The sequence below is a fragment of the Melanostigma gelatinosum genome (assembly GCF_949748355.1).
Source record: "Melanostigma gelatinosum genome assembly, chromosome: 18".
Taxonomy (NCBI): domain Eukaryota; kingdom Metazoa; phylum Chordata; class Actinopteri; order Perciformes; family Zoarcidae; genus Melanostigma; species Melanostigma gelatinosum.
In genome coordinates, this window is record NC_136651.1 from 2,297,272 (window position 1) to 2,320,499 (window position 23,228).

The following is a 23,228-nucleotide window of genomic DNA, read 5'->3' on the forward strand; positions in this document are numbered from 1 at the left end:
TTTAAAATAAAATAACAGAGTCAACTCTGTTTACAAATGCTATTTATTTCGAAGTTTAACGCTCACATTTAAGAAGAATGGCAGAACAAACATTACATGTAATCAAACGGTGACCTCGGTCTTAATCCCGCAGCTGTTCCAGGTGAGGAAGCCTTTCCATCACAGATTAAAGGGATCGTATGGGTCAGCATCAGTCCAGATGCTGGAGGCCAGCAGACCGCTCAACCAAACGGGGGTTTGAAGCGGTGGAAAAGGGGACACTTGGGATGCCGTTGGACCGGTTTTACGGTCACATGTCTTGGGCAGGACCTAACGTCCTGGCCTTCTTCTCCTTCATGATCTTCTTGCTCTCCTCCCTCCTTCGTTTGTTGACGGGGTTTCGTGGGTCGTGGATCTCAAACGTGTCCTCGTCCTGCACGGCGGCATCCTTGACTTTTCTGGTTTGCTCATCAAACTGCAGAACGTGGCCCATCCTGAATCAGACGGAGAGAAGTGGAGAGAGGCTCAGAGAGGATGCACTAAATCACCACTCTGACCGAGAGACTCGTCTCTTTCTGCTTTGAGCGGTTTTATTACAACATTAATGTCCAAAAATGGGGACAAAACATTTCTATTATTTAATTTCTTTGTAGTCGTTTTGTTTCACTTCGTGGTCATTTTGTGTCTCTTAGTTATTTTGGTCCGTTTGTGGTCTTTTTGTGTCTTGCTGTAGTTGTTTTATGTTTCTTTATGTTAAATTTGAGTCTCTTCCTGGTCGGTATGCGTCTCTTTGAGGGACATCTTGCAGCAGGTGAAGGCTCGGGGGGCCCCTGACACTTTGGGTCCCTGGGCTGGGCCCAGTTGGCCCTTAAAGTAATCCATCCATGCATGTATCTAGAACAAACCCACAGAAAACTGCAGGTCCGCTACAACCCTCACTTCTGTTACAACTGAAGACTATTTTGTTTTATCAAACAACTTCTATTCTTATGTTTTATACCCATCTTATTCTATTTGTCTCTTTGACAGTTTCTAAATCGTATTTACAACGTGGTGTTGCTTTTGCTCTTTGTCTTGATGCTTTTTATGTAAAGCGCATTGAATAAACTCACCTTGATACTGGTATTCTAATTACAGTAAAAACACTTGTAGAATAAACACCGTCTTTGACAGAGGAGCTTGACGCAGGTATCTGAATGAGTTCTCTCAGTACAAAGTGAAAGGTGGCGTATTACGCTCGTATTTTTGAGACATCTTAGCGGTTCAGAAATCCAGAAAGAAAGCCGCGGTCCCCAGAGAACAGACGCTCATGTGTCTTTCATTTCCCCAGTCAGTTTCTCTTCCCCCGAAGATTAAAGAACCAGGACATTCCTCGCGGGAGATATCGGTGTCAGGCACGTCACAGATAAAACACATTTCCTCCCACTTACACGATGTCTTCAGCTGCTGTTTGAATGCTGTCAGTAAATCTAGACAACAAAGCAGCGGCGACTAATCAATGGAAGGATCCATTCTGAGCCACGCAACCTTTCCATGTTGTCAAGCAGCTCCTCTTACGTTCATGTCCGAGCGGAGAATCACTTATCAGAAATAACCAAAAACTGTTGGACTCTGTTCAGGAAATAAAAACCTTTTTACTCATGCTAGCAGCAGCACGGCTCCAACGTCAATCTGAAATATCTCAACTTGCACTGGATGGGTTGCCATTCAAACATCTTTCACAGACATTCATGGACCCCAGAGGATGAATCGTCATAACTTCATGATGTCAAAATGTCCAAATAGCTGCAAAACTAATGACATTCCCATCAGCTTCAGCTGCACTTTGTGGTTTGTGCTATGTTAGCATGCTAACACGCTAAACTAAGAAACCAAGTAAACATTTGCATGTTAGCATCGTCACTGTGAGCATATTAGCACGTAGCTCAAAGCACAGCCGTGATTGCTGTGCCGAGCTGAGAAAGGAGCCGTGGTTTGAACAACCGAGTGCAACTACGTGGAAAATGTGCGCCTTTAAATCCACGTAGTTGAACGATCTCCCGCCTCTTTAAAATGGCCGTCTTTTCTGGCCGGCCATCATGGTTCACAAACCACTTCTTTTCCAGCGTAATCCGATCTTTTAGCTGAAGCTGAAGACTCCGTTCGGCCGTATAACCGAGGCTTTGGTCTCGATTGAATACATTTAGCGGACGTTTTTAAAATATAAGAGATGCTAAGTTGCTATGATAAGTGTTTTTTTGGGCAGTTGACAGAAAAAGTGCTCGAGAAAATGAATGTCTTCGACTACTCGACCACCAGGACGCTGAGTTATATCCGTCTCCATTTACTGCTGATCATCGGACATCTTTATCTCTATCGATGTCCGTAGGCTAAGCTAACATGCATCAACATCACAGTAACGCCGCCATAGCGTCACAACTGTCCCTTTAAAGTTGATGAGCAGCAGGTCTTTCTTATCTCCTCGAGGAAAAAAGAAATATTTACATGACCCGTGTGCTGTATATGTCTGGGTGTGTACATTGTGTGTCTCACTAAATAGAGAAAACTGTGTATTCTCTGTTGTATATTTTATAATATATGTGTGTTGTGTACAGCATGTGGTGTGTGTCTGCTCCGTTGTCTGGCTGTGCGTTAGCGTGTCTCTGCACTCACTCCGGTGTTTCATTTGAAATCGGCAGGAGTCGTGACAGCTCATCTAGAATGTGCCGGCTAGACTCCGGCAGAACCCCTGCTGCCTCTTGATAATTCGTCTAGCAGTCTCGGCGATGACAGCCCGCCGGCCGTCACGGCCTCACGGTCACACAGCTCCCGAGACGCCGAGGTGGGAAAACCCCGGGGGTTTTAGGGGGTCTCATCAAAACCTGCTGCTGCAGCGACGCCACAGAAGCCTTTTCCTCATTTTCTTTTTCCGTTTCTGCTGAAGTAGAGGGTGGGGATTAAAGTACAGTACAGGAGGTACGGCGAGAGCAGCTCTGGTGGAGACCGAGGGGAGGAGGGAGAGTTTGTAGACACAGACACAGATGGAATAGTTTACCTCCTCTGGCCCAGACTTGACTTCCAATGTGTGACCTGTTGTAACCCACATTCTGTTCGCAGCGCTCTCAGAGTGGCACAGACTTCCCACTGGTGTGTTCTAGGACTGCTATGCTACTGCTCCCGTCTCCCCCCCCCCTCACCCATACCTGGCGGGGGCGACACAGTGAGGTGTCTACAGCCGGGAGAGGCTCCGAGGCTTCTCTCAAATTCATTAGGCCCCCCCCCCCCCCCCAACACAGGACAGACTGCACTTCAAGGGGGCTTCTGGAGACTAATAGCAACTACAGATTTTGTTATTCTAAATCTCTCACTCAGACACTTCGCTCACATTCACACACATGGTATTCATTTCAGATCCCCGACTCTCTCTGTGTGCAGTGAGGCGTTGAGATCTTTGGTGAAAAACAGAATATGAGAGGAAAACACAGCGTCGGGGCTGATTTCCTGATGGACAATCTGGTGGCTGCGGGTTGAAATCCCAACTTGAACAGCTTGAACTTTCACACACATTTATCAGAACCCCCAAAGCAAGCTTTGGATCTTCATCATTCCTGGTACGAAGAAGGGTTTTCTATCTCTCACAATCCAGTGTTCACCACGAGGGTATCAACAGGAATAACACAAGTGGAAGAAGCTAATAATAATAATTTAAAAAAAAGTTGTCACGCTCAAACTTCTCCCAACTTGCCAAACTGGTCCTTGAACTCCTCAGGAGCTCCCAGGACTCTGATGTGGATCAAGACCACTTGTCTTATCCGGCTTATTAAAACAGAGCATTGTCTAGATTGTTTTGGAGAAATTGACCAGAATTAGTTTGAAAATGGCAGCGGAGTGAGCGGAGTAAGTTGCAGTATTATTTCCACGACTTCCAGGCAGGTCAAGCCTTCGGTTTGACAAATATTAGCTCGAGAGACGATAGCAGCATCAACCGGCAGCATCTGAACCCCAACTGAAGCTCATGTAACAATGGGTCATGTCCCAACAAACGTAGTAATACAAATAAATCCAGTTGTACGTCTGTAACGTCATCAGGCTCACTGACCATCCTTTGTCGTCGTCCTCTGCCAGCTCCTCCACGTCGTCCTCTGGAGCCTCCTCGGTGATGGCCGAAGACAGCTTGGACTTGAAGTTGTTGAGGAGGGCCAGCGTCTGTCAAAAAAAGATCAGACATCATTTCATGCAAACAGTACAACAGGTTACCGTAACCTGAGATGATGCGCATGTTCTTCTTCTACCTGTTGTTCTCTGGTTGAGCCTTTCTTCAGCTTTTGTTTGCGCTGCTCTTCGTACTTCTTGCGTCCCTCCAGATATTCAGCCACGGCCTCGTTGGTCGGCTTTTCTTCTGCTGGAGAGACAAACGGAGACATCGCTACTGATCACCGTTCACTCTTCACTCGCCTGGTCTACATCTTAGCCGGCTGTCGCAATATTAAAGCAAATCATTAAGAGCCTATATTTAAGCAAATGCTCCTAAACGGGGCCACCATCTTAAAAACATTTTTCTTTTTTATCATTTTAATGTTTATTGATTTTGTCGGGCAATGTTTTACCATAAAAAAGTAAGAAAGAGAGGTGCTCATAATAGATAAGACTCACTTTTATCTTCTTTTACAACATAATGTCATTTTTGGTTTCAGAAGAGCATTTATTTTTGTTTTGTTTTTATATTTCTAAAAACTAAACTTGAGTCATCTCGAGCACATAAATGCAATACTCCACGAATAACACGAAGCTATGTATTTGAAGAAATTTAATTTCTACAATTAGAAGTTCCCCCGACGTCATCATTTGGTGTGAAGAAATATCGCCGCTTCATAAACTCTCTGGAACTTGACAGATGAGAAGCGAAACAAAATATGCAGAACACGATCAGAGAGAAAAGATAAAAGCAAGTTGGTCACGCCGTTGCCTCGTAGCGTACACGATCTGAGAACATAATATTATAAGAGAGGCAGCACAGAGCAGACTGATGTGCTCTCTGCACGAAGCCACACCGCTGCCAACCTTCACTAAGATGGAGAGGGCCGAGGCCCCAACCTGGTCAGCCCTCACTTTATCTCTCGCTCAGATGATCTAAACTCCGGCTGCTACCTTCTTCCCAAACCTCATGTCATTGATCTCCCCTGGGGGGGAACAGACCCCTTTAATCCTCAGCAGAGACGGTACACATTAGCACATGTGCACCTCATCCATCTGGTGAGAGGAAAGCAAAAACAAACGTCATCAAACTGGTGTTACGGAAATATTAGGAAGGGCTCATCTATTTTTCAAATTAATTGAATCAATAATTTAATTAAAGCTGCTACAAGGAACTTTATCTTGTGTTGGTTCTGTCGGCCCCTGTGGACTAAAGTGGGAGTGTTTCTGAGCACCAGACTCTTTAGAAAACCTCTCATGTTACTGCAGCAGGTCTGACAGTCTGCCCCTCTCAGTCCTGGTTCTGGTTCTCCCGTGCCTCCCTTCCCTCCAGCGGGTCCAGCAACACGTCCTGGGTCTCCAGCAGCGTGGTGTTGGCTCCCAGAGAGGAGAAGCTCTGCTCCTGGAGGAGGAGGAGCCGCTGCTGCTGGGTCTGTCCACGGTGGACCGGTCTCTGCTGGAGGATCTGGGTTTGTCCACGGTGGACCGGTCTCTGCTGGAGGATCTGGGTCTGTCCGCGGTGGACCGGTCTCTGCTGGAGTCTGAGCTGAAGGAGGTTCTGGTGAACCTGCATGAGTTCATCTGGTTTCACCAGAATCCGACCCGGTGGCTCCGATGACGAGCGTCAAGAACAACTCTATAGAAACAGACCATCTTCTCTCTGATGGTCTCGTTACTGATGGAGGTCTGATAGAGGATCAGGACTACACTGAGACTGCTTCAGGACCAGTTCAAAGTTCCTTCGTAAGCAGTGATGGTTTTCTGCATTTATGTTTCATAGTGCAGCTGTAATGTAAACCTGGACTCTACAGCAGACCGAGAGAGTAAAAGTCCCGCCGCTGGCGGGAATAACTTTCCACCAAACCGCCGTCCTCTGCAGTACGAGTGAAGTCGTCTCTCGTCGTGAATGAACGAGACGATCAGCATGCAGACATCGTGTCTCATGCAGTCATAATGTCTGTGAACCTCCCAGCGTAGACACACGTGAAGTCACAGAGCGGCAGACGGTGAGTCTGCTGGAGCGCCGTCTTTCCACGACAAAATGTGATGACACGCACACACAACCCCCCCCCCCCCCCCCCCCCCCGGGGCGGCATCACCTCGCTGGCCAACGGTGCCCCCTCTGTGGTGGACGCACCAAATAAATGATGTCACAGAGAAAACATTGAAGTCCACTGCGGGTCGCTAAACGCCTGTTGTGTGTATAGAGCTCGCTGAGATCTACGAATAAACGCCAATGAACGGAAGAAATGCAACAACATAAACTTATGTTGCACTTATTCTCGTTTCTCTGAGCTTCAGGGCTGTGAATACGCAGCAATCTCCGGTCACCTCTCCTGCTCTGCCCCCCCCCCCCATGCTGACTGATGACGCCCCGAGGTCCTAAACCAGGAACACACATCAGCCTCTCCAGCTGTTGTCGCTAACTACCATCTTTGGGTTTTGATGGCCTTCCCCGCTGCATTCCTTACCTCTCTGGTCACCTGGGATCCAGAGGACTACAAATCAAGCCTCCGATGTCGTAGCAACCGAAGGCTGTTGTGGATGACAAACGCCTCCTCTGGGGGACGAAAGGTTCCTCCTCTCTGTTAAACAATCAACGCTTTGGTTTTTAAAGAGCTGTGAGGCAGCGTGACTGCTGACCATCAATCAGAAACACATCACAAATGACTGTCAGAGGTCAGCCCCAACGATCCGGCTCGAGGATGTTACAGATGTGGACAAACACGAGAACACACTGATCTTGATCACCGGTTTAAACATCACCCTTCAATATGCAACGGGCAGCAGTGAGTGTAATGAAGCCCCGAGCGCAGACACGTGGGACAAAGACTGCTGCCGCTTCATTGAGGGTGGGCACTGAGCGAACAGCGGTTTCAGAATGGCTCTCTTATTGTTGGCTCTGGTGCCCGGTCGTCATGCCAAGAAAGAGAAAACCAGACCACAGGAACATGCTCAAATTTATGTGATGAAAACTGACGGGGGAAAAAGAAAAAGGGTGAATTCTGAAGAGACAATTGGCTTTTCACTGCTATCAACGTCATGTGTGCACATGCCAGCAGCCACATGGGCGGCTGGGTGGAGGACTGTAGAGCTGTGAGGAGGTGGTCAAACAAATCACTTTTATAGAATATTACAGGAAGAAAAATTAGACCATGAGAGTGAAAACTCTTTCTTTGATGTCTTCTGTGTGTTTATTGTACAAGAAGGTAACTGAACATATGACTTATTAAACATTAACAGCTGTTAATGCTGACAGCAGCTGTGCTGCAGAAGAAATGTACGCAATGATTGTTCACCTCTGTGCTGCAACATCTGTCTGCTCTTTAAAAGCATGTTTCAAGTGCCACAACACTGGAAGCATCAACATTTTTATTATTTATTTCTAAGACTTTTCTGACTTCTTCCACGAAATGTGTCTCTTTGAGTGCGTGTGGGGAATATAGAGGAAGATCTTATCGTTATAATACGTACAATGACGCGCTGTTGTATTTTCTGTAGAGCTGAAACAGCTCGTTGATTAATTAGTTGGTCAAAAGAAAATCAAACAAATTCGTAGAATCTGTACAAATATTCTTTTTTCTCAAGCCAAAATGTGAAGTATTCGTTTCTTCTGGCTTCTTAATTGTTTGACTGTTGGTCACACAAAACAGTTACACAATTTGGAGACGTCGTCTACGTCTACGAGCTATTTTATTGACCAAATGATCGTTATTCAACAATAAAAGATAATTGTTAGTTTATCTTTCATCTCAAACATCTGAAAACCACAGTGACCAGTTGGAGACCATCGCAGAGAGGTCAGAGCAGACGCAGCAGAGTGATTTAAGCTTTCGGGGGATGGACGCCTCAACGCGAGCCTTTAATGTGTGAGGCTTCTCCAGCGGGACGAGATGAAAAGCAGCCTCTCTCGCCGCTCCTCTGTGGCTGAGCGGAGCTTCAAGATTTACAGCATTCGAGCAGACATCCGTCTCCCCTGCAGTGGCCGTTGGCCCATGGCAGCCAATGGAATTAACTTTCTCTTCCAACACAGAAACGTAATGAGGAACTCTTAAAAGAAACGGCTGCCTCTGGCTCAGCTGCCAGAGAAGCACAAAACAAAAAGGTCCCTGGCAGAGTCGGAATACCTCGTGAGATAATGGAGGAGCTTAGGCGAGTTGCCACTTGGTATAACAATGCAGGGCTGTTACTGACTCCACGCTCCAGTTTATAACTGGCTCTTTAAAGGACGGCCTCTTTGTGCTCAAGAGTGTTTATAGAAACAGCTCGACTCTATGCAGACATCACTGAGAGCAACACATCTTAGTTCACCTTCGTATCAAAGTACAACAGAGCGCTGCAGCGATGCTTCTCACTGGTTCCCTCGACAAAAAGCCAATGGAATTTTTCTTGTTGGGTAATTGCAGAAAATAAACTGTGGCAAACAAACATTGTTGATATTTAAACGTTTTGTTCACGAGGACCACCGTTACCAATGAACACCATTTTTATGATTTTTAAAGCATGAATTCAGTCGGCAGAAGCAGTAAACAAACGACACCACGGTTGGATGAGCACGTATATACACAACTAGTCTGCGTGATGATGTTTTTAAGACACGTAAAAGCTTAAAAATTGACTAGTGGGGGTATTTACTGGTTCCTAGAACCAAATGTTAACATCTCTAAAGCTTGTGTTAAACACGGAGCTTATTTAAGGCATCTAAAGAAAAAAACATGAAAGAGACGAGGAAACCGGGAGTGCAAAAAGGCGGACACATTTCTGGGTTTTAGGACTCATTCCTGACGTGTGTTTTGTGCTCTGTCACCTAAAATTAACCAAATCAGCAGCGAGTCAAGAGTGGGCTCAGTGTCTGTGTTTAAAGAAATAAAACAGTTTTTGTGGCGACAGTTTGAGCAACAAAAGCTGGTGGTCTTCAGGAATCCCACAGTTCAGACCGGTCCCTGCAGACCCCCCCACGGACTATTTACTTTAGTTGCACAACAATATACACTCAACCTCAAGCTAACGTCTGTGCCTAAGCGGTTTTTGTAATTTTCAAAAATGTGTTTCAGCATCAGCAAAAAGCCTAAATCCAAAGATTGACGGCATCATGACAGACTGCAGTGTGGTGAAGACTCGCATCGGCCAAAGCTGCAAACTGACAAACACACGAAGAATTTTGATGTGCAACTACTCAACCAGTTTCACCCATGCAACTTTCTCTGAGTGGGTGGGAGACACGTCTGCAACTAATTGACGAAATCAGAGGGTTGCCTTTCTTAGTGTCCATTAGCAGAGAATGTAGCACGGACCACCCATTTAGAGAGCGCTCACTCAGTGCGAGTTCTTCATCAAGCAGCTAGCTGTGGTGAGATGCATGCTCGGTTTATTATCAACCACCAATAAGTTCACAGTGTGAGTGACGGTAAGAAACATCCACGAGGAAGTAGGGTTGGGTATCGTTTGGGTTTTTTCCGATACCGGTGCTAAAACGATACTTTTAAAACGATACCGGTGCCTGAACCGATACTTTTTTCTTCAAATTGAACAATATATTAACTGTTTAAAGTATACTATAAATATAAATAAATGCAAAACACTTGGCTTCAAACTACAGCTTCAAACTTTTTAACTTCAAACTATGAACAATATATTAACTGTTAACAGTTTATAAGATACTTAAATACATATAAATGAATACAAAACACACACACACACACACTCTGTACACACACACACACACTACAGCTTCAAACTTCAGCAATTATTTTGCAGAAATATGAGCATATTTTCCTTCTCTGGCAAAATACGACACGTCTCATGACTTATTTTATTTTACCAGTTGGTGGCGGTAATGCGCCAATTCGTCGTTTGCCAACCGCCAGTACACCTCAAAGGAGGAGAAGAAGAAGAAGCTTCCGCGTGCCGGTGTTGTTGTGCTCATGAGCGGCAGCGCTAAGTACCCGTTGTAATAATACTATGAGTGAGGAGCGGAGGACCGAGTCCTGCTGCCAGGACGGAGTCATCAGAGTAGTGTCAAAAAAGTATTTCAATCGGCTCAGGCACCGAAAGGAAGCACCGAAATCTGCGTTGCGTTTCGGTCCGGTAGGTACCGGACGTATAGGAATCGGTGCCCAACCCTACGAGTAAAATCCTCTCACTTACCCTCCTTGACTTCTTCTGCTGCGGGTTTAAAGCCTTCTTCTTTCCGTTGCTTTATGGCCTGAAGATCCTTCTTCAACTGCCGCGCCTCTTTCCTCAATTCATCACTGAGAGAGGAGAAAATTCAGTTAAAGGAGTTTAAACTCGACAATATCTGTAAAGCATTACAACCTGTAACAGACAAAAGCCTTAAAGCAGACTTTTGGCTTTAGAAATCCGCTTTCGGTTGCCAAAACTGAAAATAAGGTCGCCATTTTTAGTCAACTTACGTTTTGAGCAGTTGCGATGCGATAGTTATGCGTGATATATGAAAATGTGACTTGTTTACACATGGATACTTTGCCTCCCAAGACTTCACAGATTTCCTTTTTGTTCTTTGTCCGTTGAATCGATTTGCACATTAGCTTGAGATGTTGACGGGTTCGTCACACTTCTCACCCCACAGTCAAACAGCTTAATTTGCTTCGCTGTCTCTAAAACAGAATGCTCTTAAAGCTTTGTCTGTTCACGGCAATATAAGTATTTATTTTTGGGAGCATGTTTTTGCCGTACATCATTTTTTTATATGTTAAAATGTGGTTCCACTGACGGCAATCAAAGGTCAAGAATTGGTTGCCAATTTCTCAAAATAGTTGGCGATGGCAAGCTGGCAACCTTTACTGTCGAACCCTGCATACTCGTCATTAAAATGGATTGCATCAAAACCCTCCATGTTACTGGTCTTCACAAACAAACATCAATTGTTCTGCCTCTGAGAATGTAACATTCAGAGTTAATTATGTGGCTTTATAAACCAAACATAAAACACTGTGTGCGAGTGTCAGAATGAAGAATGTGTAATAAAAAGCTTTTGTTCCTGCAGTCAATTTGATGGAGCCTTAATAAAACAATTGTTCGGGCCCTCCGGGCTGCTGGCAAGCACCAGAAGGGTTGTTGAGGTCGAGCAGACGTAAGTGTGTTTCTTGTTGTGAGACGAGCGATTGTAGGACTCATTAAAGCTTTTTAACAGATTAAAACTCGCAACACTCGACTGCGGTAATGAATACAGATCTAGCGTGCAGTATATCACTTTTTTAAATACTTGCATATGAAGGAAACCACAACAAAACCTGCATATTTTCCACAACATAATTTCAATGTTTCAAATCATATATATGCTGCTGTATGAGGCTTTTAAAAAGTCAAACTTTTGTGGTTATGAATAATTTGTATTATCAGTTTCGGTACCCAACCCTACTCTGCACTCGGTGAATGTCCATGTAAAGCAGAGCACAACCCTTTGGATGTCGGCCATGTGATCTTACTGCCTGTTGTGTGCAATAAACTACACAAACGTCCTGCGATACGTGCAATACACGACTGTCACATGCCGTTAGTGGCAGAAGTAGTGAGACTTTTATACTTCCTTTCCTCAAGTGGCAAAGGTACTGCTTGTGTCCAGCCACCCTTATAAAAGCTTTAGCTGCTCGACAGAAGCAAGCCAAGGCACATCCTTGACTCAAGCGTCTCCTTTGGCAGGTGGCCTGAAGCCAAGCTCATCCAAGGCTAACTGCTGGAAGTCTGGACCAGGGCCAGCAAACGCTAATTATTGTTCCCTTTCATATGATTGAGGCTTCTGCCAGTTGCAGAGCCGATATGTTATGTTAGGAAATGATAATATTTTTGCACTGCCTGACAGCTCTGTTTTTGTCCCATCCTCTCGCGGAGCCTCAAAGCACAGGTAAGCTGCTCAGTCTGGGCCCCTGGCCTAGAAACATGCGAGGCATCTCCAGACCAAACAATGGCTGCCTTTGTTTCTTACATCTGCTCCTCTGGACTGGCATTCATTTATATCCGTTTCTTACCTTTTATTTCATCCTTCTGTTTCTAGCTGTCCAAACACTCGTGTTACCTTTGTTTAAATCTCGGACATCGTCCGTGGCAAAGTATCGAGGCATCAAACCGACTGATATTTTATCTGCGAGTGCCTCTGCAAATATTACCAGCTGTGGCCGACTCGATGTCACGTCTCTCCCTCGTTAGCTTCCCCGCTGCTCCCGAGGACACACATGAGGAATCAGTCAGACATAGAACGGTTGTTGGTCGTCTCTTTTCCAGAAGAAAAAGAAATGCTGCAGCTGAATCCAGACCAAGTGGTCGGCAGAGTCACGTCTGGCACGTGAGAGGAAGTCGCCTGCTCAGTTCTGTCTCGGCGCAACGGCAACAAACCTCTTTTCTGAGACACGGACTCAGATGTGACAAACCAGAGGTGGGCCAGATAATATAAGAATTCAAAGACTATAACTGACGTTTATAATCTCACACAAGGTAAGGTTAAGAATGTGGCTCCTGCACCTTGATTCAAGACAGCAAACTGACGTGAAAAGTAAACAAAGGCCGGTTTATCCTCAGATTAAAATCTGGAATTACTGCAGCAGCTGTGCAGAAGGTACTTTAACTCTCTGAGTTATGTTATCAGGAATATTAAGACTGTTGTCAGGACTTCATATGACTCTGACTGTGTTGTCAGTTAGTCATTAAATGGAATACCATTTGGTTGTATTCACCAGTGGTTGTATAAATTGCCATTTTTTTGAAGTGGAAGACTCAAAGACTCGGTCTTCCCCTCCGCTGGTTGTTTTTCTCTTAATCGACTACGATTTCTTCAATAGTTGTTTGTTTTGCTTTGTTCATGCTGGATGACTTATTTCCAATATACTTATGAGCATTTCTCTGGTAAACACAAGATTTAAAGTGGTGCTTTTATGTTATTCTTTGTGGAGAAACTGTCTGACACATCTGTCTTTCAAGTCAAGTAATTGGTCAGTCAATGAAAGCGTATGAGTGTTAGTCGACTAGGAATGCTTTGGTCGAGGACGGCACATTTAAAGAAACAAAGTCAAAGCAGCAGAGACAAAGACATTCTTCGTTCTAAGCTGCTCACACATGATCAGCATTAAAGCGTCTGGCTGTGCTCTTGTTTTCCTGAGAGAAGAGCAGTTTGAAATTCCCTCTGAGCGCAATTAATTTCAACTTTGACTTTAGTGGCCTCTGATTTTCCCAAGCTCAACCAATGTGATAACAGCTGTATGTGGCGTAGCCACACGTTGATGACCAGCTCAGTCCAGCCTCTTCCCGGGACTGAGGGGTGAGGTTACCGGTACTCTACGTATAGATTCTGCTGCAGCGAGGAGCACTTTGGCCTGAAGGGATCATTTTCTGCCTGCCTTGACATGCCGCCATGCGGAAAACAAGACACGTATCCAGGGCAACAGCCAAACAATCGGCTCCACGGCCCCGGTGCCAATAAAGAGAAGGAGGCCAGAAAGGACGGGAAAAAGCCCCAGCAACATCTGTTAGGACACACCTTGGGGCTCAGCGAATTCCTCTCAACACTCAGGTGGACGTTCATGCCAAATATGACGAGATTCCCTCAAAGTGTTCCTCAGATATGGACGTGAGGTCACAGTAACCTGACATTTAGACCGTCGGAATCGAATAATTTGTGCCAAGTTTGAGGAACTTTTACGCCAATCGTTCCCGGGATATCTGCTGAATACCACCAACCCTGCAGGGCTCCATAGTCAGGGTTGTCGGGTTGTCATTTGGAACCAATTCTTGGCCTTTGGCGGCCACTTAACATTTTCTCTGTCCCATTTAAGAAAAAAAACGAAAAGGACGTCTCTGTATGCGAGAGGATTCAGATGTCTAAGCAGAATCGAGACAGATCGGAGGTCTGCTCCAGAAAGTAGAGGGGCCCACAGTCCAAGACCTCAAGGCTGAAGGGCCCTTATTGGTGTTGTGGGCATCAGAAATGTACAAGGGGAGAGATCGGATGAACAAGCAACCAGTGCTTTTATTCTTGAAGTCACATTTTCATTATTTAGTTGACGTTGAGCTGCATAGCATCTTAATTACTTAAAATATAAGGTTTGGGTTGAGGCAACCTCTGGATTTCTCTCTGTATGCATATCTGAAAAGAAGTAACACCTACATTTAGGATGAATTATCAAACAGGTGTAATATAAAGAACGGAGCTTAAAACTTGTCAGTTTTGTTTCAGCTTGTGACGCTGCAGTGACTTCCTGTTTACACGGTTGATTGGACGCTACAGATGTTCGGTAGTTTTTACTAAAAACGTAAGAAGTTTGAACATTCATTACTGGGGTTCAATGAAGATGAGTGTTGAGTACAGGTGAACAGTAACACCTGAAGCATGAATGGGAGGATGGAATAAGAGGATTTGGAGGAGTTTGTGGAGCATCGGCCAGCAGGAGACGAGACTCTGATTGCCGTTTAAAAAACATCAGGCCAAGCAGAGATCAGATGTCATTAAACTAAAAATAAAAGAGTTAAAAGGGAAGAACTAGACGCATTATGGCCCGTTTTATGTGAACCCCTCTTGGTCCCGGCGGCCCTCGTCTACCAGCTACTGTCACTCTTTCAGAAAACTCAAAATAGTGAAACCCAGAGAGCTGTGGATGATTAACTTTTCATAAAGAAAGCATATGAAGTGATTGGCAGGAGACCAAGAACCTCTCTGGTGATTCAGAACTTTGCGTTTCATACTCCAGCGTCTGGCAGGAGTCTGAGGCCGACACAGGAATTCACCAACCTAAAAAAATAGTCCAGCGATGACGGTACGGCTCATCAACCAGTCTATCGTTTTCCTAAAATGTACAAGCAGGCGTACAGCGCTTGCCTTTTTTGGATTTTTTTTTTGGGGGGGGGGGGGGGGGGGGAGAGAATTGTGTCTCGGTTGTAAATACAGCCAGTGTGATCGCAACGAGTCCGATGTCGATTTAAAAGTCAAACTCAACACCCAAGGATGGCGGCAGCAGCAGCAGCAGCAGCTTCTCCCCGCTGTCGTGGACTCAACCCGGGCCGACGACTGAGCAAGTGATGTGGATGAATGTGCTGGAATAACAAGATGGCTGGGTGAACTCCTCTCGGGGGGGCACTCCACGGCTTGGTCAGAAGCCAAGGAGAACTGTGAGCCGGGGTGGAGGAATCCAACCTCAACGCAGGAATTTGCATGACTTTGCAGAGCGATGTAGACCGACACATTACCCACCAAGTGGACCGAGGGTCCTCTTTCAGAGCCTCGCAACTATTGACTAGATCCTTTGTCACGACGGGAGAAAGCCGTGAATCTTCTCTTGACATTTCGTCCAGAACGTTCTCTGTTCCTCTTAAATAATCTGCTTACATTTCAGAGTGAAAGACAAAGTCAATGTGCACGTTGTGGACGTTGATTACGGTCCTTTGAGTCTTAACCCCGTCGTCCTAGACATGCTGTCTGCAAGAGTTTCCAGCGAGCGAGTGCTCCATAAGGGGCAGACATGCTGCAGTGGGCCGGAGACGTGTAAACCCGGCACTTCCAAAACACACACAACCCCCGCTGCCAAGAACTGGATGATCTCAAGCAGCTTTTTCTGCGCAACAGCGGCGGTGAATGATTTCTTGATCTCTGCAACCTCTCCCCGAGGACGCGGCGGGTTGTGACCGATGACAAGAGACAGGTGCAGCCAATTATGAAGAGAGTGACGCAGCGGCGGGGGGGTACGGCCACTTTGGTCGGGATAATTAGAGTCTGATGTCCCGTTTGAGTTACACTCTCCACACACGGCTAGAGGGCCGCTGTCTTTAAGACGAACCGAGTCCAGAAACAGTACGATGGAGAACAGCGATGAGTCTCGTTTGATCATCGAGCATCTTCTCCAAAGTCACGATGTCCTGCTATTCTCGGTTTCATGTCATTGTAAACAGAATCTCTTTCGTTTTTTTTGGGACAAAACTAAACATTTGAAGAAGTCGTCTCCGGGTCAGTGGATCGTTTCAGTGATTCGGAGTAAAATGATCGTTAGTGAGTGAAGCAAACACACAAACAAGACCAAACTCGATTTTTCAGGGCGCTACAAGATAAGTACCAATGTTTTCTTCACACATAAAACTGTGTGATAATAACTTCCTGCTGTTGCTTATCGACTCATCCTTTCATGGCAGAATGACTTCTGTGTACAGACGAATGACTCGGAGCGTGATGTAATTACAAACTAACTAAATTATGAAGCTCAAATCATTAGTTGGTCAACAGAAAATACTGCAAAGATTACCGATCAATCATTTAAGTCATTCTTGAAGACACAAATTCACTGGTTCCACCTTCTCAAATGTCAATATTTGCTGGTTTCCTTTTACGATATTAATTCGTATTCATATTCTTTTGATTTTCTATTGTTTGATTAGACAAATATGCCAACTGGGACTCTAAGAAACTCTAGGATTTGTACTATTTTCTGAGATTCAACACCAAATGTTCAGGAAATTGGCAGATTAATTGAACTAATCACTAGTTATTGACGTTTTGTGATTATTTCGTACACTCACACACAAACCTTTAGTCACAGTAATTCCTCTCATGACATACTGTGAACCGACATCGTGTGGATGATGTGATAGTCTTCATGCCTAATCTTGATTTAAGGGCTCTATAAAGTTCTGTATTATTAAAGCGAGCTGCCACACACCGTCTACCGTCTGTGTGATAACGAGTGATAATAAAAGTACCAGGATGTGCAGTTATCTTCAGCGTGAGCTGCAGCTGAGTTAGCCGGGCCTCACACTGCGTCCCTCAGCATATGGAAGCGTTTTGCCTCCCCAGTCATGCCCCGCCGGGCTCAACGAAAGCGGCGACTACCACATACGCTGCTTTTAGGAACTTCATTCAGCGTAAAGTGTCCTTTATAAAGCAGCCCCGTCCTCTAAAAGAGGCCTACTTCAAACACAGACTCGATCAACAGCAACATAAAAGAAGCGTCAGACTGGGAGCACGAAGGCGTGTAACCAGCAACACCAACAGCACGCTGAGACGAACTCCGCATGAACAGGAACCGTGTTGATGGACCGTGACTCATCGTTTAACTCGGCGCAGGTACGACGTTATTTGGCAGCTCGCCCCTTGAATGTGAACAAGTCCGAGCGGTTTTTTTTTTTGCAATCATGGAACATCATCTGGCTGCAGAGACGCAAGGGAGTTCAGGGAGACTCTTTAGATTCAAGGTTCTCTCAGAGATACAATCAGGGTTGTGAACGTTCCCCCGAAATGAGGCCCGAGTGTGCTGCAGACACCAGTCCTCCACACACACACACACACACACACACACACACAGTAAACGCAAACAACCAAAGTCCTGCATCAGTAAACTCAGAATCTTGAGAAAAAGCGTCTGCTTTTAACAAGCCGCCTCTCTTCTTTGAGGAGATGGCGGCTGGTGTTCCTCTGGTAGCAGAGCAGGTCACAGCTAGCGGTGGGGGAGCGGCGCTCGCCCTGCAACAATGCCCCCTTTGTCCCGGACCAACACTGTACCTACCAGCCTGCTCTTTGATTCGCTGCCAAGACAAACCACTGTGTTGGGTTACAGTTCTTGTAGCAAAACAATCTGCGCTTGTGTTTAATATACTTCAGTCTGCCTGCATTGGGCAGGCTGTCAGTCACACACACACACACACACAAATGACTGCGCTCCTTATCCCATTAGCGCTAATGAGAGCAGGGTATGTTGATGGCTACCTGTTAGGAGGACATGGAGGAGAGATAATCGGCATCAACAGAGAGATGAAAGATAAATCTCTCTTCTTGCACTGCCGTCGTCACTCACACCATCGCCTTCACAGACGCACGCTTTGCTTCTACATCAGCAAGTCATTTGGTTGGAGCGCCAACATTCCCGTGTCAAATGGCAGCTCCACTGATGCCGGTTGTTGGAGTTTGATGTATCGTAATAGCACCATCAACTGTACAGTCAGGGCCAGAAGTATTTGGACTGTGACACAATTTTTTAAATTTTGCTGATTTACACAACTCCAATGGATTTGAAAGTAATCGGTCAATACGTGGTTGAAGTGTAGACTTCAGCAAGCCCTTTCACCAGGCTCCCTGTCTCTACTGGATCTTCAGGAAGATGAGTCTTCAGTCAGCGCTGGTGTCCCTCCCACCACACCGATCGACACCTCAGAAGAATGGCCACCATGCGACGCTTCCTCACTGCAATCTCAGTCGGTACAGTCAGCCGAAGCTCAACAGCCACCACCTAAAGAGACCCTGAAAACACCACCTCAGTGTCCGAGCTCAACTAAAACAACACTAACTACAACCGGCTGAGGTGACCAGCACCGTGAATAGCTACGCCCGCCAACTGCGCATTGAAAGGCAGCACCTTCAGCCTGTCGGCGACTGAGCAGCATCGCAGGTATTAAACCAGAATCCCCAATCGGCACCGAAACAGAGACTCGTCAGGATCTCACTTTTAACTCTGATCAAACCAGGAACCACGTTGTGTATGTGATCCCTGATTATACTGTGTAACCACATGACTTATATTATTGACTGCATGTAATGCATGAGGCCACGAGGCCAGAAAAACAGCATATTCTGCATTAAGTTGCTCAGTTTGTTATCTGGAAACTCAGGTGATACTTTGATTTACGTTTGGAGTTCAGTACGATATAATCACCACGTTCTTAGTTGATATCAACTGCTTAAGTGTGTGACTTGTGAGTCACAGAGGAGGGAATGTTTGAGTTTGATTTGTCATAATTGCACCATCAACTATCCCGATTTGTTTAAATATATCTCGTCAGTCGTTGTCCGGAGAACGACTCTGCTTGTGTTCTTTGCTTGAAGAATGAACTCTGTTTCATCGAACGGTCTGATTCCAGTGCGTTCTCCAGAGACCATCAGGACTCCAACAGGTATTAAGTATAGAATAAGAATAGAGTTGTAGAGTTGGGCATCGGTAGTGTAGACTTCATCAACTGGCCCGGTCTCAACTTATTTTCCACGATACGGTCCAGAGAGCTACAACTGAGACTAGTGTGTGTTCATGTGTGTGTGAGTGGAGAAACACAGCTGGAAGGTAATGTGGATGTCAATGACACCGGGACAGGAGAGATATGGAAATATCAATACTTCTAAAATGAAAGTGCTGCAATTAAGACTCTTGTTTTCAGGGACCAAGTAGGAGAATCGTGACACGTTTTAAAGGAGCATCGATGTTCGGAGCGCCTCGGTAGCCGATTGGTTACAACGTACACCACATAACCGCAACGTCCCGGGTTCGATTCCTGCCTTTGTGGCGCGTCATACTCCGTCTCTTTCCCCCAATTTACAGTCTGCGTCTACGCTCTCAGCTGGCTGATAAAAGCGAACAATAAACCCCAAAGAAATCTTGAAGCTGTGGTTTAGCACATGACGTCTGGTTTACTCACCAGAGTGCTACTCAGCCCGTGACAACAGCTACAAACTGGAGGTGTGAGGTTTGAAAGAACTAGGCGTCTAATTAAAGATGCTAATTAAAGATGCAATTGAGTTGCATTATGGGAAATGTAGGATCCGGTGTTTCTGGAGCTTGATGTTGAGCTGAAACCATTCGTTGATCCACAGACTGGAAACTATTTTGTTAAATGATTAATCTTTGTCTTTTTCTTCTATTTCATTGACGAAATGATTCATCAATTACTATTAAACAGCAACAATAACCTTTAGCTCGGTATCTTAGTGTTGTAAATACATCTTGAAAGCTCAGGTCCCATGAAGTTTGGATCTGGCTGCATTCATTGTAGTGGTTCATCACTCGTCCTCTGTTTTATACAGCTCAACAGCTCCACCTGCAGGTCGTTACGCTTTATTACAAGCAGGACAACGACTTCCTGATAACTGCTGAAGACAGTAATCCTGCAGACCGTTTATGAATCTACGCTGCCATCTGTTTGTTTCTACTCGAGGTCAGAGGTCAGAGACTTGCCGTCGTACCTGCGGCTGCTCTTCTTCTCTTGCTGCTCCTCCTCCGGCATGTTCTCTGCCTCTCTGTATTTCTTCAGCTTGTTACTGATGAGCTCCCTCCTCTTCGCTCTCTCATCAGAGTCGTACTCTTCGTCTGCGTCCGCGTCGTCTTCAACGTCGCCGTCGGCCGCATCGTCTGTCTGGAGGAAACAACGCGGAGACATTTACAATCTGAGGAAAGACACTCGGAGGAACTTTGTTTTGGAGGAAACTTTAGTGTCCGACTCACCTCGGCTGTGTCTCCTGGTGTCTTCTTCTTCTTCTTCTTCCTGGGAGAGGAACAAGGATTATGACTGGAGGAGAAAGCGCTTATTGTGTAGTCATTGATAAATCAGTAAGTGTACATACTTGACCGCTGGAACAGAGCTCAGCCTGGGATCATCTTTCAGGAGGTCGTGGCTGCTTTTGCTTTTTCCCTTCAGTGTCTGAAGAAACACAAACGATGGTAAGAGACTCGTTTCATTTTTTCATTCCAATGCAGCTCTAACTTCATTTCAATAGAAAATCATTTAAAATCAGAAATATTGCAAATATCAGAGTCCAACTACCACACAGGTTTTGTAAAGCACAGAGTTAAGATTTAAACAACTTCAAAAAGAGAGATTGTAGATGTTTCATGTTGGAAAGATGTAAATCAGATACGCGTCTGTCCTCTTGTGACCGACCTCTTGAAAGCATTTGAATAATGTCACCGCTGTGCTTCAGTACCTGGCTCACTTGATTCACCATCTCCTCCTCCTCTTCAGCTTCTTCTCCAAAAGATAACAGACTGAAGTTCCTGCAAACATCAACACACTGTTTGCACCGAAGCGTCGAGAGCAACAACACAACTTATCAATCAAAGATGAGTTCCAGCTCGGGAACACGGTGACGGTTATATGAAGCAACAGAAGAAGAATCGGGAGCAAAGAGGAGAAGAAGAAGATATAAGATCATAATGTCTACTTAGATCTGATTACATTGATAACCTCAAATCTAACTACAACATTTTAAAGTCACATTATGGTCCGTCGACTGAATGAATGACTCAATGAAAGTAAAATAAACAAACAAATAAAACCTCTTCAAAATAAACACCAGTCAGAGAGAGAAGAGGGCTGATCTCTCACTTTGTGGCCTTCGACTGAGACTTCTTTCCCTCCTCTTTATCCTTCTCCTTCTTGCCCTTCCTTGTTTCACGAGGTATGATGTCATCAAACGGAGAGTGAAGCACCTGGAAGAGACGACAGGTTTTTGCACTCATTACTAAACTGTTGTCAAGCCAGTTAAAAAAAAAAAGTAATAGTAGAAGAAGAATAAGAAGAAGAAGAAGAAGATGATACCTCTGCAGTTTTGATCTTGTGGGGATTCAAAGGCCTTTCGTCGTTGTCACATTCAACTTCTGCCAGTCTGAGCATGTTGTAGACTGTGTCTCCTGTGACCTGCAGCGAGCATTGTGGGAAAAAAACAACTGAGTCCTCGGTAACAGTAACGATTACGCTGATCTGGGTTCATGCATGTGGGAGGCTTTTAAAGTATTTTATCAGATATCTGAGATGGAGATATGAATGTAAATTACTGGAGTTCTTCGGACTCACCTTTCCGAATATGGTGTGTTTGTTGTTGAGCTCGTCTGCGCGTCCCAAGGTGAAGAAAAACTGGCTGCCGTTATCATGAGGGCCAGCGTTAGCCATTGCAACCAAACCTCTCCGGTTGAAGCGCAGTCTGGAGTGAAATTCATCCTGAAAGTTCAAAAAAGAAACGGGCGAGTTAATATCAACGGCGGCTACGTTCTCTAAATGTTTGACGTGCATACAGGTTAGCGTGTTAACGTGTCCTCACAATGATTCACACTCATGATGCTCTCAGTGTTCAGAGAACAATCAAGTAGAGAAGCAGTCTGACCTTAAATGGACGACCGTAGATGGACTCTCCACCTGTTCCTGTTCCCGTGGGGTCTCCTCCCTGAACAATGAACTCACGCACCACTCGGTGAAACATGGTGCCATCGTAGTAACCTAGAGGACGGAGAAATATACGGTAACATTTTTACTGTACATTTATGGACAAACGATGTAATTTGATAGAAAATACAAGGAAAACAGTCACTGCTTCAAGTGTTTGATCATAAATCAGTGATACATTTATCTTTTATTGGGTTTCAAGTTAACTTGTCATTGATTTTTATTACTCTTATAATTACTTTCAAATTGCAGAGTTCATTCCAGGAAACGTATGAACCTCAATCTTAAAGCATTGATGTCAAAAGTGATATTTCCTGCATGTGGTGAGATTAGTAGATCATCAAACCAGGGATGTGATCAGCGACAGGATTGGGCTCATGTGGGTTCAGACAATTCTGGGTAACCAAACTGAAGGGATTATTTTTGGGTGACTGATGTTCTGGACTTCATCTTGTTTGATTTTAGGAGCTCTGCAGCTGTGTTAAGAGTCTTTTAACTGGCTCTGAATTCTTACCTTCCATGGACAACTGCACAAAGTTCCTGCATGCTTTAGGAGCCTCCTTGGACCACAACTCAATGTCAATGTCTCCTGCTGAGGTCTTCAACAGCACCTACGAAAAGAGCACAAAATGGGGACATTTAAATCAGGAATTATAACAACATTTACACATTTATATAGCGAGTAAAATGCTCCACGGCTCTGACACTTCATCTGACACTAATAACGCCTTCAATCGTCGATGATCAACGTTACAAAGTCTTAAAGTAAAGTATAAATTGAAGTTTGTGGTTCAAATTGCACATAAAAGGGTCAAATTTAAGTTAAGATAGCAAAACGTCGCGCTCACCTTTCCATTTGACGGTGGCTCTTGGATGTAAATGTTGCTCATTCTGATGCCGAGGTTTTTGTCGTTAAAGCAAGGAAATAGTATTTAACACCGCCTGATCCTTTAAAATACAACAAACCGTTTTATAAACCGATAGATTATGTTTCTATAACTCGCTTTCTTTAGTGACCAATAGTATGCTTATGCTAGAACCATATCGGCCATACATGTGAGCTTGTTGTTTACTTCCGAGTGCGTAGGGCGGATCATATATATATATGTATTGTTTATTTATTTATTCGTAAATCAACATTTAAATCAGTAAATTCGTTTTATATC

General features: G+C 44.9%; 1 protein-coding gene across 4 annotated transcripts; it reads right to left on the minus strand.

Annotated features, from left to right (window-relative positions):
* Positions 1 to 34: 34 nt before the first annotated feature.
* cwc27 (CWC27 spliceosome associated cyclophilin) lies at positions 35 to 23,104 on the minus strand. 4 transcript variants are annotated; one of them, XM_079288970.1, is made up of 14 exons: positions 22,911 to 23,104; positions 22,577 to 22,673; positions 22,004 to 22,116; positions 21,697 to 21,840; positions 21,442 to 21,540; positions 21,229 to 21,332; positions 20,828 to 20,897; positions 20,468 to 20,544; positions 20,349 to 20,388; positions 20,090 to 20,259; positions 10,300 to 10,403; positions 4,251 to 4,357; positions 4,058 to 4,164; positions 35 to 473 (listed from the first exon to the last, which is right to left on the minus strand). In XM_079288970.1, exons 1-14 carry the CDS (start codon positions 22,950 to 22,952, stop codon positions 290 to 292), a joined length of 1,458 nt encoding a protein of 485 aa, XP_079145096.1. In that variant the 5' UTR covers positions 22,953 to 23,104; the 3' UTR covers positions 35 to 289. The 4 variants fall into 4 exon arrangements, with proteins under 4 accessions (XP_079145096.1, XP_079145094.1, XP_079145095.1 ...); XM_079288968.1 differs by having other exon boundaries at positions 4,251 to 4,360; XM_079288969.1 differs by having other exon boundaries at positions 4,251 to 4,360; positions 20,349 to 20,384; positions 20,467 to 20,544.
* Between the last annotated feature and the right edge of the window lie 124 nt (positions 23,105 to 23,228).

Excerpts from the sequence above, each read along its gene's own strand:
- cwc27 (XM_079288968.1), bottom strand. The coding sequence starts at position 22,952 with ATGAGCAACATTTACATCCAAGAGCCACCGTCAAATGGAAAG. Across the intron at positions 21,841-22,003 it reads TCTACGGTCGTCCATTTAAG|GATGAATTTCACTCCAGACT; the intron begins GTCAGACTGCTT and ends TTGAACTTTCAG. Across the intron at positions 20,260-20,348 it reads CACCAGGAGACACAGCCGAG|ACAGACGATGCGGCCGACGG; the intron begins GTGAGTCGGACA and ends TGTTTCCTCCAG.